Genomic DNA, 17254 nt, shown 5'->3' with positions numbered 1-17254 from the left:
TAGTACAGTGGAGGGCAAAGTTTGCTGGACTGCCCAGGAAAAGCTGGACCAGAAGCAAGCAGGAAACAACCAAGGTGCGGATAGCCATGCCTGACAGGGCAAGTGAACAGAGGAAAACACAGCCCCTGGAGCCAGCTCACCGGCAGAAGGATGTGAGGCCTGAGGCCCACAGTCTCTTGTGCCTGGAGGTCCACATGAAGATCTTGCTGAGCCAAAACCAGGATTATGAGCTCGAGAAGAGAGTGTGTACACTGGCTTCATAGCTAGAGCACAGTACTGCCAGTTGTCCCAGAATCTTAGAGCAAGAAACAAGCACAAGAGACCACAACCACAAAGACCCTTCCTCCTGCAGTGTCTCTCTACCATCCTCTACTGGCTAGATTTAATATTGCACTTGCTGCAAAGAAAAAATACAAAAAAAGAAAAGCTCCACTATCCACGTTGAAGCAAATGGTGGGTATTTGTCATTTCTATCAACGTGGATGGAACTGGAGGGTATTATGCTGAGTGAAATAAGTCAATCGGAGAAGGACAAACATTATATGTTCTCATTCATTTGGGGAATATAAATAATAGTGAAAGGGAATATAGGGGAAGGGAGAAGAAATGTGTGGGAAATATCAGAAAGGGAGACAGAACATAAAGACTCCTAACTCTGGGAAACGAACTAGGGGTGGTAGAAGGGGAGGAGGGCGGGGGGTGGGGGTGAATGGGTGACGGGCACTGAGGGGGGCACTTGACGGGATGAGCACTGGGTGTTATTCTGTATGTTGGCAAATTGAACACCAATAAATGAAATGGCAAAATAAAAAACTAAAAAAAAGAAAAAGAAAAAGAAAAGCTCCACTAGTGTAAATCAGGTAAGAGAGTTGATTGGAACCAAGAGGCAATAAGTTGATAACTGGCATAGGATATAGTCAAAATACCACTTCTCCTAATTACTTAATAGCCATGTTAGAACCCAAAATTTCTTAAATCAATAAGTTATTTTCCATTTTAAGTTGAAAATGTAAATTGGTTTACACACTATGGAAAAATAGGGATGCCCCTCAAAAACTTAAAAATAGATCTACCATATTATCTAAAAAATCCCATTTCTGGGGAAACACCTAAGGAAATGAAAATAGGATATCAAAGAGATATATGCACTCCCATGTTTACTGCAACATTATCACAATAGCCAAGATACGGAAACAATCTAAATGCTGGTCATTGGATGGCTGGAAAAAGATGACGTGGTATATGGATACAATGGAATATTATACAGCCATGAGAAAAAAGAAATCCTGCCATTTGTGACAACAGGGATGGACCTGAGGACACTCTTAAGTGATATAAATGAGGCAAAGAAAGACCAATACTGTAGAATCTAAAAGAGCTAAACTCATGAAAGCAGGGAGTAAAATGACGGTTACCAGGGGTTGAGAAGGGGAAGAATAGGTAAGATGCTGTTTAAGGACACAAACTTGCAACTGATAGTAAATAAATCCTAGAGATTTGATATGCAATACAATGAGTATAGAAAACAATACTGTATTATTGTATTATAATCAAACTTGCTAAGATATGAAATCTTATGGAAAATAATCATGTGATATGATAGAGGCGCTTACACCTATTGCTATAAGGATAATATTACAATATATAAGTATGTCTAATCAATATATTGTACACCCTAAATTTACACAATGTTGTATGTCATATATATTTCAACTAAAAAAATACCCTCCATATTTGAACAACCTGCAACTCTCCTCAGCTAGGACCTGGCAGTCCTTCTGTTCATTACTACCTCGGATGGCCACCTTAAGTTTTAAATAAAGCTAAGTAAAACTCTCTCACCACTAGAAAAATAATTTAGAAATTATTATATAAGTATAGTATGATTTACCAAAGGATTTCAAAACGAGCTCCCTCCAATTGAGGTCTACAGATAGTACCAATGTAAATTTTCTAGTTTGCATATTGTACTATAATCACATATGATGTTACCACTGGAGGAAGCATATATAGAGCCTCTCTGTACTATAACTGTAAACTTCCTGTGAGTCCATAATTGTCTCAAATTTAAAAGTTCATTTAAAGATGAGCTCTAAAACATCTAGAATATGTCAACTCATAAAAACATGTTACAGAAAACAATGTTTTCATTACCAATATTTTTTAAAGTATTTCTTAAAATATGATCCTGAAAAATAGCATTATATTCATACTTCTATATTGCAACTCCGCTCGACCAGGTGCCAATAATGGAAAATAATGAAAATTCTGTCCACAAAAGGCTAAGAGATAGAAGCTTCCAATTATTCACCTGATAATGCCAATAATTCTTTACCAACTGTCACTTGAAATAACTATCAGAGAACAATGAAAGGTTTTTTGTATACTCTGCTTTCCTAAGGAAAAAGAAAGTTATCTTTCTACGGTCTTAAAAGAAAACTCAAAGATCTGAAAGGAAAAAGAAACAAACTCAAAGAGGACAGACTAAGTTCACAGAACAGTTTTTTTTTATTTTATTTATTTATTCATAAGAGAGAGAGAGAGAGAGGCAGAGACACAGGCAGAGGGAGAAGCAGGCTCCATGCAGGGAGCCCTACGTGGGACTCGATCCCGGGTCTCCAGGACCACACTCTGGGCCAAAGGCAGCGCTAAACCACTGAGCCACCTGGGCTGCCCTCACAGAACAGTTTTTAAAACATTATGGAGGAGCACCTAGGTGGCTCAGTTGGTTGGGCATCTGGCTCTTGATTTTGGCTCAGATCATGATCTTGGGGTAGTGAGATCCAGCCCCACACTGAGCTCCACACTGGGCCTGCTTGGGATTCTCACTCTCTCTCTTCCCCTTCCCCACCCCATTTTAAGCTCACTCGTGCTCAGTCAAAACAGCAACAACAACAACAACAACAACAACAACAAAAAATACATATATATATATATATATACACACACACACACACACAAACACGCACACACACAAACACACACACACATTTATACACAAATAATAATAAAATAAAGCAAAACAAAATATTATGGAGACTCTGGGTCACCACCCTAATTTATTCTCATTTCAGAATGGAGAAGAATGATGTCCTTTAAGAAAAATTATTAAACTATCTAAAGCTGGGATCCCTGGGTGGCGCAGCGGTTTGGCGCCTGCCTTTGGCTCAGGGCGTGATCCTGGAGACCCGGGATCGAATCCCACATCAGGCTCCTGGTGCATGGAGCCTGCTTCTCCCTCTGCCTGTGTCTCTGCCTCTCTTTCTCTCTCTGTGACTATCATAAATAAATAAAAATTTAAAAAAAAAAAAATAATAAAATAAACTATCTAAAGCTGATTTCAAAGATATACTAATTTCCATAAAAGAATGAAAGATAAAAACCAAACTACCATCTAGGCAACCTGAAGTCAGTGACTTGAGCTTCTTTCTAAATAAAACAATAGCTTGCTAGAGTGAAGGTAAAAATAAATGCTAGGTAAATCCAGCAAAGGACCTTCAGAATGGTCAAACACCAAATTAGCCCCAAAATAATAAACAGCTGAAGTTCTACAATTCCCCTACTCTAGTAATATCAAATCATATTAGAAAATTCTTCTGAGAGAAGAAAAGAGCCCCAGCTGATTTTTTTTTTCAGTACTCAGCTTGGAAATCTTTTCCTCAAGAAAATAACACAAGGAAAGGTACCTATCAATCACTCATGCTATGAAGTATGGCACTTAACACTTCAATTTCTCATTAAATGGTTTTTGCTGCAAGCCAGCAAGCACAAATTAAGAAGTGAAGCAAAAAAAAAAAAAAAAAAAAAAAAGAAGTGAAGCAAAATATACTATCAAAACAAGCACGTCTCTGAATCACTCCACAAATGATCAAACTACCTTCTGTTAATGATGTGTTATGTATTTTTTTTTTTAAGTATAATGGTTCTATTCCCCAAAATTAGGATCAAAGTGACTCATGGAAATCCTTTCTCACAATGTGGCCCATGTTACTCAATACAACAGAGTTATATGTTTATAACAAATGTAATCATTGTACTCTGCTTGCTATATCAATATTTCATTCTGACTCACACAGCAAGCATCAGGGCAGATCCCTGGGAAAACAGTAATTTGACAGGTTTGACAGATATAAACCCTGAAGCCAAAAATCTCTTCTCAACTAACCTTCCACAAGGCCTGAAATTACCACTAAACACCACTTCTTGATAGGGAATTTTACAAACACCCATTTTCTAAGTATATATTGTATTAGGGATGCCTGGGTGGCTCAGCAGTTGAGCATCTGCCTTTGGCTCAGGACATGAGCCCCAGTCAAGGGATGGAGTCCCACATCAGGCTCCCTATGAGGTGCCTGCTTCTCCCTCTGTCTGTGTCTCTGCCTCTCTCTCTCTGTCTCTCGTGAATAAATAAAATCTTGTTTTTTAAAGTACATATTGTATTATTGTCCTGAATCATTTTATTACAAAATAAGAGTATTATATTACTTGGCAAAAATCAACTACTCAGAAAATTTATACAATGAAAACTGTAAAACTTTTCCCTTACTTCTCCAGTATGAAGCACAACCAACAATCTTTCCAAAGCACTGAAGTGGATGTGATTTAATAGTACTGGTAATAGTATATTTTAAACAGTATACAAACCTTTAAAAATCCGTATCAATTCAGTAGTTTACAAGAAATTTTTTTGCAATATTTCTACGTGTGATGATACCAAACACCACAGAAATGTCAGCTGGTCAGGCACAGAAATGATTGCCACTTCTGCTCTGGAAAACACCAGAAGAGCATGACCTGATCGAATTTGCACACTTTAACATTTTAACTGGGGGTTTGCCATAAATTAGATTTAGGTCTTGCTCTTCTCACACATCTCAGATGACAACAATCTTGCTCCCTCCCTTCAGCTGTTATTGTTGGTCTTCTCTTCTATAAATCATTCAACTTTTCTCCCAGGACATGGTTACGCCTGAGTCTGAAGTCACTGAGTAATCATATGGACACCCCAACATCTATGTTCTCACCTTCACATTCTGCTTGAAATATGACAAAGAATACTGATTCATTTATCTCCTAACTGGCATGATTAATTTTAAACAGTGTACAATCAGGATTTAGTTGGGTACAGTTTTAAAGAATACACACACTCAGGAACCAGATGGCATTGGTTTAAAGCCTGGCTCTACCAAAATCCAGCCAAGTGACCCAGGTTACTTAACCTCCTTATTAGCCTTGCTTCATGATCTGCAAAAATGGGGAAATAATTATAAAGCCTTCCTCACATGTTGCTATGACAACTGTACTATGGACATCACACAGTAAGTGCTCAATAAATGACTATTACTATTTTCTCTTTTCTGTCCAGTTTCTAAATAAAGCTCAATATGTAAAGTCTAGCATGGATCACTGATAAAAGTAAAGGACTATTAGAAATTTTCAAGATATGAAAGTAGTCTTCACATATTCTCTAAACAAGGTAGGATACTACCAGGTGCAGTGTCCTATTATAATGAGTCTGGTCAATACTCTATAAAATTTTTATATACCTTTTATTCATTTTTCAACAAATTTTTAAAGAGGCAGTAGAGAGTAAGAACATGTATTCTAATACCAGATGGACTCAGCTGAAATATTAATTGTATGACCTGGGCAAGTTATTGAATCTCTCTGTGCTTCGGTTTCTTTAAGTATACAATGAAGATTATAGAAACTATACTTCTAGAACCATGTCCAGCGCAGAGGAAGTGCTAAGTAAGGATTAAGTAGATAACCACAAAATTCTGTGTTGCTAGCAATGTGGTAGATATTAGAGGTTCTGAGATGACATAGTATTTGCCTTCACAGAAGTCAAGACAAAATCTCAGTATAAGTTGTTAAGTAACTACACAGGAAGAAGGCTTGAACCTATGAATACACAGAGAAATGGATTCTTTCAGAATAAAAATATTTTTTGAAAAAAGCCCAAACGCTGAAAATTAGCATTTGGGGTGGGTGGTGGGTACACTGAGGTTCAATATATTATTTGCTATTTTTGTAAATGTTGGAAATTTTACATAATTAAAAGCTACTTTTGAAAATGATAAGTCATTTTCTCTTTCCAAAAATAAGTCAAAATTATGTAATTTAGTTTTTTCACACCAATGTCTATTATGAACTGTCAGTAGCAATGTGAGTCAGGCATTAAGAATTCTCTTGGGACACCTGGGTGGCTCAGCGGTTGAGCATCTGCTGTTGGCTCAGGGTGTGATCCTGTAGTCCCGGGATCGAGTCCCGCATCAGGCTCCCTGCATGGAGCCTGCTTCTCCCTTTGCCTATGTCTCTGCCTCTCTTTCTGTGTGTCTCTCATGAATAAATAAATAAAATCTTAAAAAAAAAAAAAAAAAAAAATAGAATTCTCTTGACAAGTCTGCCACCTGGTGGATTACCTTAAATTCCACCATTTACATTTTGTGATTTAAACACCTTAAATATCACACATAATCTAATAAAAGGCAAGTTTCTTTTTTCCCAAAGAAGACAAATCCAAGTATTTACAAAATTTCCCATTATCGCAGGGAATTCTGTTTGTTATGTTGAAGGAAGTATGTTTGGGAAGAATCATTAGCCTGAAACAATCTCAGTCGATTTTAGTTTGGATACTAATAGAGGTCATCAGACAAAATATGTTTTACCAAAAAAAAAAAAAAAAAAAAAAAAAAGCAAAGAAACTTAGCACGGGTTTAATAATTACTGCTGGATATATGAACCCAGATTTGTTAAGCAGTTATCAAGATTAATTATATTAAAATAAAAGCAATATAGTAAGTGGTTATATATGGAATGAATTTAAAAAAAAATAATCCTACTGTTATACAAATAGACACCTGTGGCTTAAGCACATTTTTTTTTTTTAGGTTTCCAAATTTTTTTTAAAGTTAACATGTGCACAAAAGGAAACTGAAAAACACAAAAAGCAAAGAACCAAGTCATCTATAATCACAAGCAATTTACAGTTTAACTTCTAGGTCCCATGTGTGTATCTATACAAGTGAGCATTTTAATGGACTTAAGATTGTACAGTTATGTATCATGCTTTTTTTTACACACCATGAATATTTACCATTTCAAAGTCCCCAAACTAGGAGTATTTTGATAACCAATAATACTACATCATCTCCATCTGAAAGAAAAAAAATGTAATCCTGCCTTTCTTGGCAACAAAAATATCATAAAGGAAAAAAATGGCACCAGGTCTCTAGATAAAGATACTGGCTGAGTTGCAATTAAAATACTGCAATCCCTTAATGTCCAATTAAAATTGAGATATAAAGTAACAGAGTATGCAACGTATAACGCTTCTAAAAGAATTCATTATCCAATCTGTACTATTCAAATATTAGCAAGGAGGTATGTTCCTACTGAATCACTTAATGTACTATAGTTCAGCCAGAGACACACACACACATGAACACTTATCATTAAAATGTAAATACAAAACATCCGCATACATCTTTCCCTCTATACTTCCTTCTGCACCTTTGCTGCCAACCCAGTAAGTCCTGACATTTCTCAGAGACAGCTTAACAATTCCATGTCCACGATGCTTCTTTCCTATTGATGGTAACAAAAAGAAACTTCTAAATTGGTTAATTCGCTAGCTGTTGTCACCTCAGGACAACCAAAAAGCTTAGATGTTACAAAATAATAAACTTCATCCACAATAAACACAGGTACTTCATAAAAACGCACACATGGACCTATGGTTTTAACTTAAAACTGTCTTCTAGATGTAGAGATACTAGCAAAAAGCCCTTCCCTTCACTCCTCTGCTTGCTCCCTCTACCATTTTAATGACTAAGTAAAGGACTACATCTAGCTCTAAGTGGTGAATTAACAGACACTCCCAGAACAGTCCTTCCTAAAAACTAACAAAAGGGCATTTGTAAAGGGATTATTTTACCTCCTCTACTTTTAATACACTTTGGGCATTAGGACTTGTCTATCCTGTGACACACAGCAATATTAACTAAAATGCACAGACAGAACTTTAGTCTACAGACTCACGGGCACAGAACCCGTCTCTCCGCATCTCCTTCCCTACTCCCGTCTCTGTCTCCCAGTGAACCCAGTGAACAGTTAGCATACTCACAAGACGTCCATCAGGTTTGACATCAGGTTTAATTCCATTCCCAAAACACAATCATTCCTGTACACTAACAATACTTAAAAGGTGTTTAACTCTCTACTTCTAACATGTTATTCACTTTCAAACATCCAGAAGACTCAATGTTTCAAGTAAGGATTTAGTTAAAATTTGACCACTACATACACTCAGCCCTAGAACCCTTCCTCTTTGTGTATGGTGAAAGAGAGTGGTCTAGTTTCATTCTTCTGCATGTGGATGTCCAATTTTCCCAGCACCAGATTCCATCAAAATCCTAGAGAAGAACACAGGCAACACCCTTTTTGAACTCAGCCACAGTAACTTCTTGCAAGATACATCCACGAAGGCAAAAGAAACAAAAGCAAAAATGAACTATTGGGACTTCATCAAGATAAGAAGATTTTGCACAGCAAAGGATACAGTCAACAAAACTCAAAGACAACCTACAGAATGGGAGAAGATATTTGCAAATGACATATCAGATAAAGGGCTAGTTTCCAAGATCTATAAAGAACTTATTAAACTCAACACCAAAGAAACAAACAATCCAATTATGAAATGGGCAAAAGACATGAACAGAAATCTCACAGAGGAAGACATAGACATGGCCAACATGCACATGAGAAAATGCTCTGCATCACTTGCCATCAGGGAAATACAAATCAAAACCACAATGAGATACCACCTCACACCAGTGAGAATGGGGAAAATTAACAAGGCAGGAAACCACAAATGTTGGAGAGCATGCAGAGAAAAGGGAACCCTCTTCACTGTTGGTGGGAATGTGAACTGGTGCAGCCACTCTGGAAAACTGTGTGGAGGTTCCTCAAAGAGTTAAAAATAGACCTGCCCTACGACCCAGTAATTGCACTGCTGGGGATTTACCCCAAAGATACAGATGCAATGAAACGCAGGGACACCTGCACCCCGATGTTTCTAGCAGCAATGGCCACAATAGCCAAGCTGTGGAAGGAGCCTCGGTGTCCAACGAAAGATGAATGGATAAAGAAGATGTGGTTTATGTATACAATGGAATATTACTCAGCTATTAGAAATGACAAATACCCACCATTTGCTTCAACGTGGATGGAACTGGAGGGTATTATGCTGAGTGAAGTAAGTCAATCGGAGAAGGACAAACATTATATGTTCTCATTCATTTGGGGAATATAAATAATAGTGAAAGGGAATAGAAGGGAAGGGAGAAGAAATGTGTGAGAAATATCAGAAAGGGAGACAGAACGTAAAGACTGCTAACTCTGGGAAACGAACTAGGGCTGGTAGAAGGGGAGGAGGGCGGGGGTGGGAGTGAATGGGTGACGGGCACTGGGGGTTATTCTGTATGTTGGTAAATTGAACACCAATAAAAAATAAATTTAAAAAAATGAAGAAAAAAAAAAAAGAACCCTTCCTCTTCTCATCTCTATCAACCTACTGGAAATTACAAGCATCTGTAATGCTTAGATGGATTTTAACAATCTCACTTCCTCTAGTTTTCAGAATAGACTTTCTACGAATCTAAACACAAAGTGTACACAACGTATTTCTTTACTAACTACTTTTGTCATACTCTGGCATTAGGTAAAATTTCTAATGACAGTAACATATACTGGGTCAAAAAAGTACTTTATCTTAGATAGCTTAAGCAGAAGTTGAGATAATGTGCCTTGGAAAAATGCCTTAAAGTTACTCAGAAAGAAGAATAATGATGAAGATACTTATGTTGAAGACTACTGAGTCTGAATGAAGTTGGCTTCTGAATATAAAAGTAGGCAAAAGCCCCATTTCTAAGTTATTTTGTGTGATATATTTAGAATGATATATTTAGATTTAGTGTAAATATATTTAGAATGATATATTTAGATTTAGTGTAAATCTTTAAACTAATGAAGAAAATATTTTAAGTGCATTCAACTATTTTACCCACATTCATCCAGGTTTCAAGTTGACCAAACTTGGAACTTCTCATTGGGAAAAGGAAGGATTACCCCATATACAAGCATAGCGCAAGCCTCTGCAATAGAGACGTAATATACCATTTAATCATAAAACTCCAAAATTTTTCAATGATGATGATTAAGAGTTAAATTACTCAACACCTAATACTTCTTTGCCTGTGTTACCTTACAGACTTATTTAATGGAAAGCTGCCTTTTGTTGTGCCAGAAAGAAAGTTCTTAAGGACATAGGGTGTGAAGGGACTCCCAAGGCAAATTCTGGACAGTTTAGACACTGAAATAATTAATTTCTGTAGTGAACTATAAATTATTGTAGTGGGAAGAAGAAAAATTCAGGAGTCTATACCAATAATAAGTAGATCAATAAGCAAAAGAGAAGGGAAATCTTTGATTTACCTCAGAATGCCAAAGGCTAACTGCCAAGTCTAGAGAAAACAGAGGAGATGGAAAACTGTAATTTTGCATTCCTCATAGTAAAGATTGGATCAGACAAGAATAAGAATTATGAATGAATGTTAACTCAAGAAGAAAATTTTGATGAGAAACAAGATATTTGCATGTATCTCCCCCACAAACTGCTTACCAGTTGCAAAGGAGGGGAAAAAAAAAGGAATTACAGTGAAAAAATCAGACATTTTGACAATCAAATTTTGGCAATCAAAATTAACATCACCAGTGAGGGACAGATGGATATCAGGTACCTCCAAATGTGATGCACTGTAAAGGAAACATCACCTATGCAGCAATAAATAACCTGATCTAATCAGATAGTAATTAGATAAACCCGAAATTAGCAATGCTATATTAAAAAGAGAAAAAATAGATGTATTCTTCAAAAATGTTCACGTCATAAGAGACATAGAAAGGCTGTGGAAATGTTCCCAGATTAAAGAAAGCCAAAGACATATGTCAACTAAATGCAATATTTGACCCTGGTCGGAATCCTGACATGGAGAGGAAAAAGATGCTACTGAGTTAACAGACAAAATTAGAGACAAATGGTAGGTTAGACAAAAAGTATCACATGAATGCTAAATTTACGGAAGTTGCTACATATAATGTGGTTATATAAGATATATCCCTACTCTCATTTTTGGAAAATACACATTTTTATTTTAGATTTTATTTATCTGAGAGAGAGAGAGAGAATGTGCATGTGCAAATGCATGCATGAGCAGGGGGAGAGGCAGAGGGAGAGGGAAAGCAGACTCCCCACTGAGCAGGGAGGACAACACAGGGCTGGATCCCAAGACCCCAGATTCATGACCTGAGCCAAAGGCAGAACTTAAGCCATCCAGACTCATCCAGAAATACACATTTCTTAAGAAAATATATAGGAATAAAAGGCCATGATGTATGTAACTTAATCGAATTGCTCAGAAAAACAATTATGTGAGTGTATGCAGGTAATTAAGTAGGTAGGTAGAGAAAGATTGAGAGACTGAGGAAGTGGGTGCAAAGCAAGTGGGGTAAAATGTTCCCAAAAGGGGATTCTGAATAGAGTACACAGGTGTTCTCTGCACGAATTCTTAAGTATGAAACTGTAAACTTCCAAATAAAAAGATTCAAACATTGCTATACCTACTGCTAACAAAAACAAAAATTCTCGTTATTTTATAATAATATATTCAAAAATCAAAAACACTTTTAATTTTCAGTTGTTTTTCATGAATTTTATGATTCAATTATTTTTATACCACTAGGAAAGAAAAAAAGATGACAACTATAGGACAGAATTATATAGCAGAATTTTTCCTGTTATCTGGATAACCCAAGGACAGAAACAAAGCAAAGCTAAATTTCTGACATTCTAAGGAACATTCTAAAGAGATAATTGGAGGCCAGAAACCTTCTCCTAGACTTACAAGGGACAGAGGTAGCCATGATGCCATCAGCCAGCACCTCAACTGGCCCCCACCTTAATCCTAGTCTACAGAATTGGTGGGGGTGGCGGGGGGGATGTAGTGGTCATAGTCTACAGCAGTCTTCATGAAGAGGCTTTTCTTTCTCTTATGATTATCACCAATTGCTCCCACTTCTTAAAGCCAAGTGAATAGTCATTTGTTTTTATTTCTGACTTTTTGCCACCATAAAAAGGGCTGTAATAAATAACCTTAAAAACATGTTCCTACATAGTGGTACTTTTATTTTCAACAGGACAGACTGCCCTGAATGGGACTGATACAACAATTACAGGTGGATTTTTAAATTTTATAGATGTTTCCAGATTATTTTTCAAAAAGGATGTACACACACTTTAACCATTTCCCCAAATCCCCGAAAATAACATCTACGTGTTATTTTTGCTACTCTGATATCTTACTGCTACCTTAATTATATTTCCCTGTCTATTCATGAATCGGGACATCTTTACACGTGTATGTTTGTTAGCCATGTAAAGAGATTTCCTGTATTTGTCGATTCATACTCTTGGTTGTTTTCCTCTTTTTTTCTGCAAATTGTTAAGAAATTTATGTATATTATAGTTATTAACCTTTCATCTATCATTTACAGTACAAATACTTTTTCTAGAATTATCATTTGTTATTCTTTGTTTTCAGTATCTTTTGTCCTACAAGATTTTTGGTCTTATATAACCAAATATTAACATAAATACATAAATGCACACACATGTATGTGCATATATGTGTATGTGTACTTATATATTTAAAAGATATGTATCTATCTATTTTAAGCCCCTGAGATCCCAGTAACTAAATGTACTTTTTAATGATCAAAGATGATTAAGAATTTAAGGTATTTGTCCTACACATGAATAAGGGACAGCAAAAGAATAAGGGACGTAACTAAACAGGGGTGAAGCAGTTATTACTGCGGGGGAGATTCATATTTATTTCCCTCATCAATTGAGATTTTTTTCATGAACCAGTTATATCTAACTTATTTAAAGTGGATAGAGCATTATGATTCTCATTTTCATTTTTAAATGGAGAAACAAGTATGGTGAAAAGCCACAGTGATTAATACACAGAGATTCAATAGCATAGCTCTTGAAACACAATAGCAATGTTAATATGAGTTTTTGGTAGCATGTAGGAGCAAGCTGCTTACCTTTCAATAGCTAATTCTTTGTTAGAAAGTTGCTGCACTGTAATCACAACCTTCTTCTCTATTCCTTGTTTTAATTTGAAATAAAATTTATCTCTATCCTTAGGCACAGGACTGAAATATGCAAAAACAACAGAAATTATCAGTACAATAACACAATGAAATAATCTACTCCAAGGTTAGAATCTACTCTGAAGTTCAAAGGAGACAACATCCTTATTCTTAAGATGCTCTAAACTGTCATCTTGCCAGAGCAGCTTACTACAAATTTTATAGTCAGCAAATCAGTCATTAATTTTTAAATTGGATTTATAGGGGCCTTATACTTTATCTCTAACAAAGTTAAAACCAAGAATCTTTAAATGATATAATTTCAATTTTAGATTTTAAATTTAACAAATTTAAGAATGTAACTTATTTAGTTACTTTGTAAGACTCACTTCTGATTTAGCAGGTTGTGTGGTCTTAAGAGCCTTTAACATGCTGAAACTCAAGGCAAAACAAAGTTTGCAGAGCTGACTTTAAAAATCTACTGTTTAAGATAACTGTAACATACTCAAGTAAACTTAAATAAAAGATGGACAAAGAGATATGGATCAGGGACAATTTCAATTCTAACCTAGGCCAGATTGACTATTCTTAAGAATTCGTTAAGACAATAAATGTCTAAAATATAGGTTGTCTTATCTGAAAAGAAAAAATACCTTGAAGAACTTATCTAAGACCCAACGTCTATATCCACACACACAAAAAAAAACCTCAACAAAATATATATCTAACAGTTACTGCTAGAATTAAAGGCCCGTAAGTGATCATTAAAGAGCATAACTGTGCCCTATAATCTATTTGTGAACAGAAGAAAAACATTCTAAATATATGAGGAAAATGATTAAATGATGATCAAACCACCCAACATGCTATTTGTAATTAAAAATGATTTTGAGGGCAGCCCTGGTGGTGCAGCGGTTTAGCGCCACCTGCAGCCAAGGGAGTGATCCTGGAGACCCTGGATCGAGTCCCATGTCAGGCTCTCTGCGTGGAGCCTGCTTCTCCCTCTGCCTGTGTCTCTGCCTCTCTCTCTCTCTCTCTCTCTCTCTGCATCTCTATAAATAAATAAAATCTTTTAAAAAAAATGATTTTGATTAAGAACATTTTAATGGAAAAGTTCTTATATATTAAAGTTAAAAGAAAAAATTATGTATATACAAGTATATAAAAATACCCCTTAGAAATAAACAAAGGGGGATGCCTGGGTGGCTAAGTGGTTGAGCATCTGCCTTTGGCTCAGGGCATGATCCCCGAGTCCTGGGATCAAGTCCCACATCAGGCTCCCCAGAGGCAGCCTGTCTCTCTCTCCTTCGCTCATGAATAAATAAAATCTTAAAAAATGATAAATAAACTTGGGACGCCTGGGTGGCTCAGCAGTTGAGCATCTGCCTTCGGCTCAGGGCATGACCATGGAGTTCCAGAATGAGGTCCCACTCAGGCTCCCTGCATGGAGCCTGCTCCTCCCTCTGCCTGTGTCTCTGCCTCTTTCTGTATCTCTCATGAATAAATGTGTAAAAATCATTAAAAAAAGAAAAGAAATAAACAAAGGGAAAAAATCAAATATTAAAAATGATTGTGAATGACAAAACTCTACCTTTTCTGTTTTTATTATTTTACATTTTCCTATAATATCATTATTCTAGTAACACTAAGAAAATCATTTACACAAAATATCTGAAAGCATGAGAATAATGAAATATATTCATTCATCTGCCAACTATTCCTTTATCATTTTAAAGCTGTATACCAACATTGTATAGCTTCTGGAAGTGTTATATTAACCAATATTATATTTCAACATAATACCAATTTTTATTATTCACAAATAACCTCACCTAAAGTTTCCTTTTCCATCATCTTCTTTTACCTCCAAGGAGACACTGAAGGTAAACACGTCACTGTCAGGGGTAGGAATAACTGAGTCTTTAACATCAGACACTTGCCTGGAAGAACGTTTGAATGCTGTACAGAAACTATATAAAATTCTGCTTACCTAAAAGAATAAAAATGGAAATACCATTAGGCAAAGGTTTTAACTGCATTTTGATTCTCTCTCTCCTAATTATTGAACCTAACCTTCTATGGTCACAATTTACTTTGGCAAATATAGACTAAGCATACATTTATATATTTATGTTTACACATATTATATAATGGCATTTCATATATATTTTTGGCCTTTATATAAGCTTATATTTATGTATTTGTTTATATATTATACATAATATGTAACATTTTATATACAGTTTGCTTCTTTCAACTCTAGCATTTAAACATGTCAATAAAGATGTTTAACAAAAAAAAAAGATGTTTAATTGAAGTTCACAAAAAAGCTATATTTATTTATAGATGTTTAGGCCTTCAAATATACCATATTGCAATGAATGAATCCTAAGATAACTATCAGAATGGTGCTGGCATCTAAAACTTCCCAAAAGACACAAACAACGTGTTAGCCTAAGTCCTCAATTTCTCTTTTCACTTTCCTCAGCTTCAGAAGGCTAGAGAGGCACAGAATAATATAAATAATAGTTTTAGCAATAAGCTAATATGGTAACATGGTTTAAAGAGATTGGAGTGTTGTTATTTAATGTTGCTGTGGTAAATGGTTGCAGGATTCCCTGCAGGATTCCCAGCTTCAATAAAATAAATAGAAATGACCGATTTATTTTATTAGTGTTAGGCCACCCTGGTGACTTAAATATATAAAAATATATAAAAAAAATATATATATATATATATCAATGGTATACTCTTTCCCTAAAGAGGAGAAGAACTCTAAAGAAGTACTAAAAGCAGTATCACACCATCTCAAAATTCTAAGCTCGAAGCATAAAAGAACAATGAAACCAAGATGAAATAAGAATTTAACAAATGTCATAACCTCACATTGGGAGATTACAAGAGACTTCTCTAAATATGAACAAATCCTTCCCTTTAGATAATGTGAATTCAAATTACTCATCAAATTATTTTAGTTGAAGACAAATATTTTGTTATCTGACTGAAATGACCAGTCTCATCAAGAGAATTTCTTAGAGCATATGGTCTTTCCTCATTTCCAAATATTCTTTTTCTCCTATACGGTCCATTGCATTAAAAAATAAGTGGTCCTCAAACTTCCAACAGCCACAATTATATCTATTAATCAATGATTACTCTAAACCACCTTTCCATTGCCAATTTATCTTTAGCTGACTTATACTTTTGACTGTGTAAGACTGCTGCCTGCCAGCCTGAAATTCACGTCCAGCAGTAGTATCATTTGTACCACAGTGCTTGTAAAATTTTTTAAATATTCTAATGTGTTACCTAATTATAATTTTACATAAATGAGTAAAAATGACAAAAGCAACAAAGGACTGATATAAATAAGAACTGCAAGCCTCGGGTAGCCCTGGTGGCGCAGCGGTTTAGCACCGCCTGCAGCCCGGGATGTGATCCTGGGGACCCGGGATCGAGTCCCACATCCTGGAGACCCGGGATCGAGTCCCACATCAGGCTCCCTGCATGGAGCCTGCTTCTCCCTCTGCCTGTGTCTCTGCCTCTCTCTCGCTCTCTCTGAATGAGTAAGTAAATAAATCTTTAAAAAAAAATAAATAAAATAAAATAAAATAAAAAATAAACTTAAAAAAAAAGAACTGCAAGCCTCAAATCTTACACAATTAAGATGATGAATTCACACATTCATTCAATAAATATTTTCTGAGTGCCCTCAGTATATTTAGTATCATTCTAGGTGCTAGGGATACACTGCTTACATTCTAGCACATGTGAGTTGAATGCGCTTCAGGTGGGTAAAGAAGGAATCATTATGTAAGCCAAAAGCAGAAATATAGCCTCAGATGGATATTTATATGATTTAGCTCAATAATTTAAGTGTCAGAGAAGAAAACAGAAGCAAAGAACAAACTAAAAACAAGTCACTGAAGAGTATGACTCAAGGTTAAGTTTAAATAGGAACTTTAAACTACTTTTAGTTGAGTACTCCCCACTTCCTAACCTCAAATAAAATGTGAAGTCTATTGTTTACATT

At 35.7% G+C, this 17254-nt stretch overlaps 1 protein-coding gene across 6 annotated transcripts in view; it reads right to left on the bottom strand.

The window, feature by feature from the left end:
• The window catches only part of RABGAP1L (RAB GTPase activating protein 1 like), a 735225-nt gene that overhangs the window by 639993 nt on the left and 77978 nt on the right, over positions 1-17254 (bottom strand). For all 6 annotated transcript variants that reach the window (XM_077901749.1, XM_077901744.1, XM_077901747.1 and 3 more), the window contains 2 exons: positions 15054-15211; positions 13174-13284 (listed from right to left, as the gene is read on the bottom strand). In XM_077901749.1, the coding sequence (XP_077757875.1) occupies positions 13174-13284; positions 15054-15211 (269 nt within the window). The remainder of the gene's footprint in view (positions 1-13173; positions 13285-15053; positions 15212-17254) is intronic.

Source organism: Canis aureus, chromosome 6 (assembly GCF_053574225.1).
Source record: "Canis aureus isolate CA01 chromosome 6, VMU_Caureus_v.1.0, whole genome shotgun sequence".
NCBI lineage: Eukaryota > Metazoa > Chordata > Mammalia > Carnivora > Canidae > Canis > Canis aureus.
Note: the sequence above shows the minus strand (reverse complement) of the source record. Positions and strands in the feature narration are given on the sequence as shown.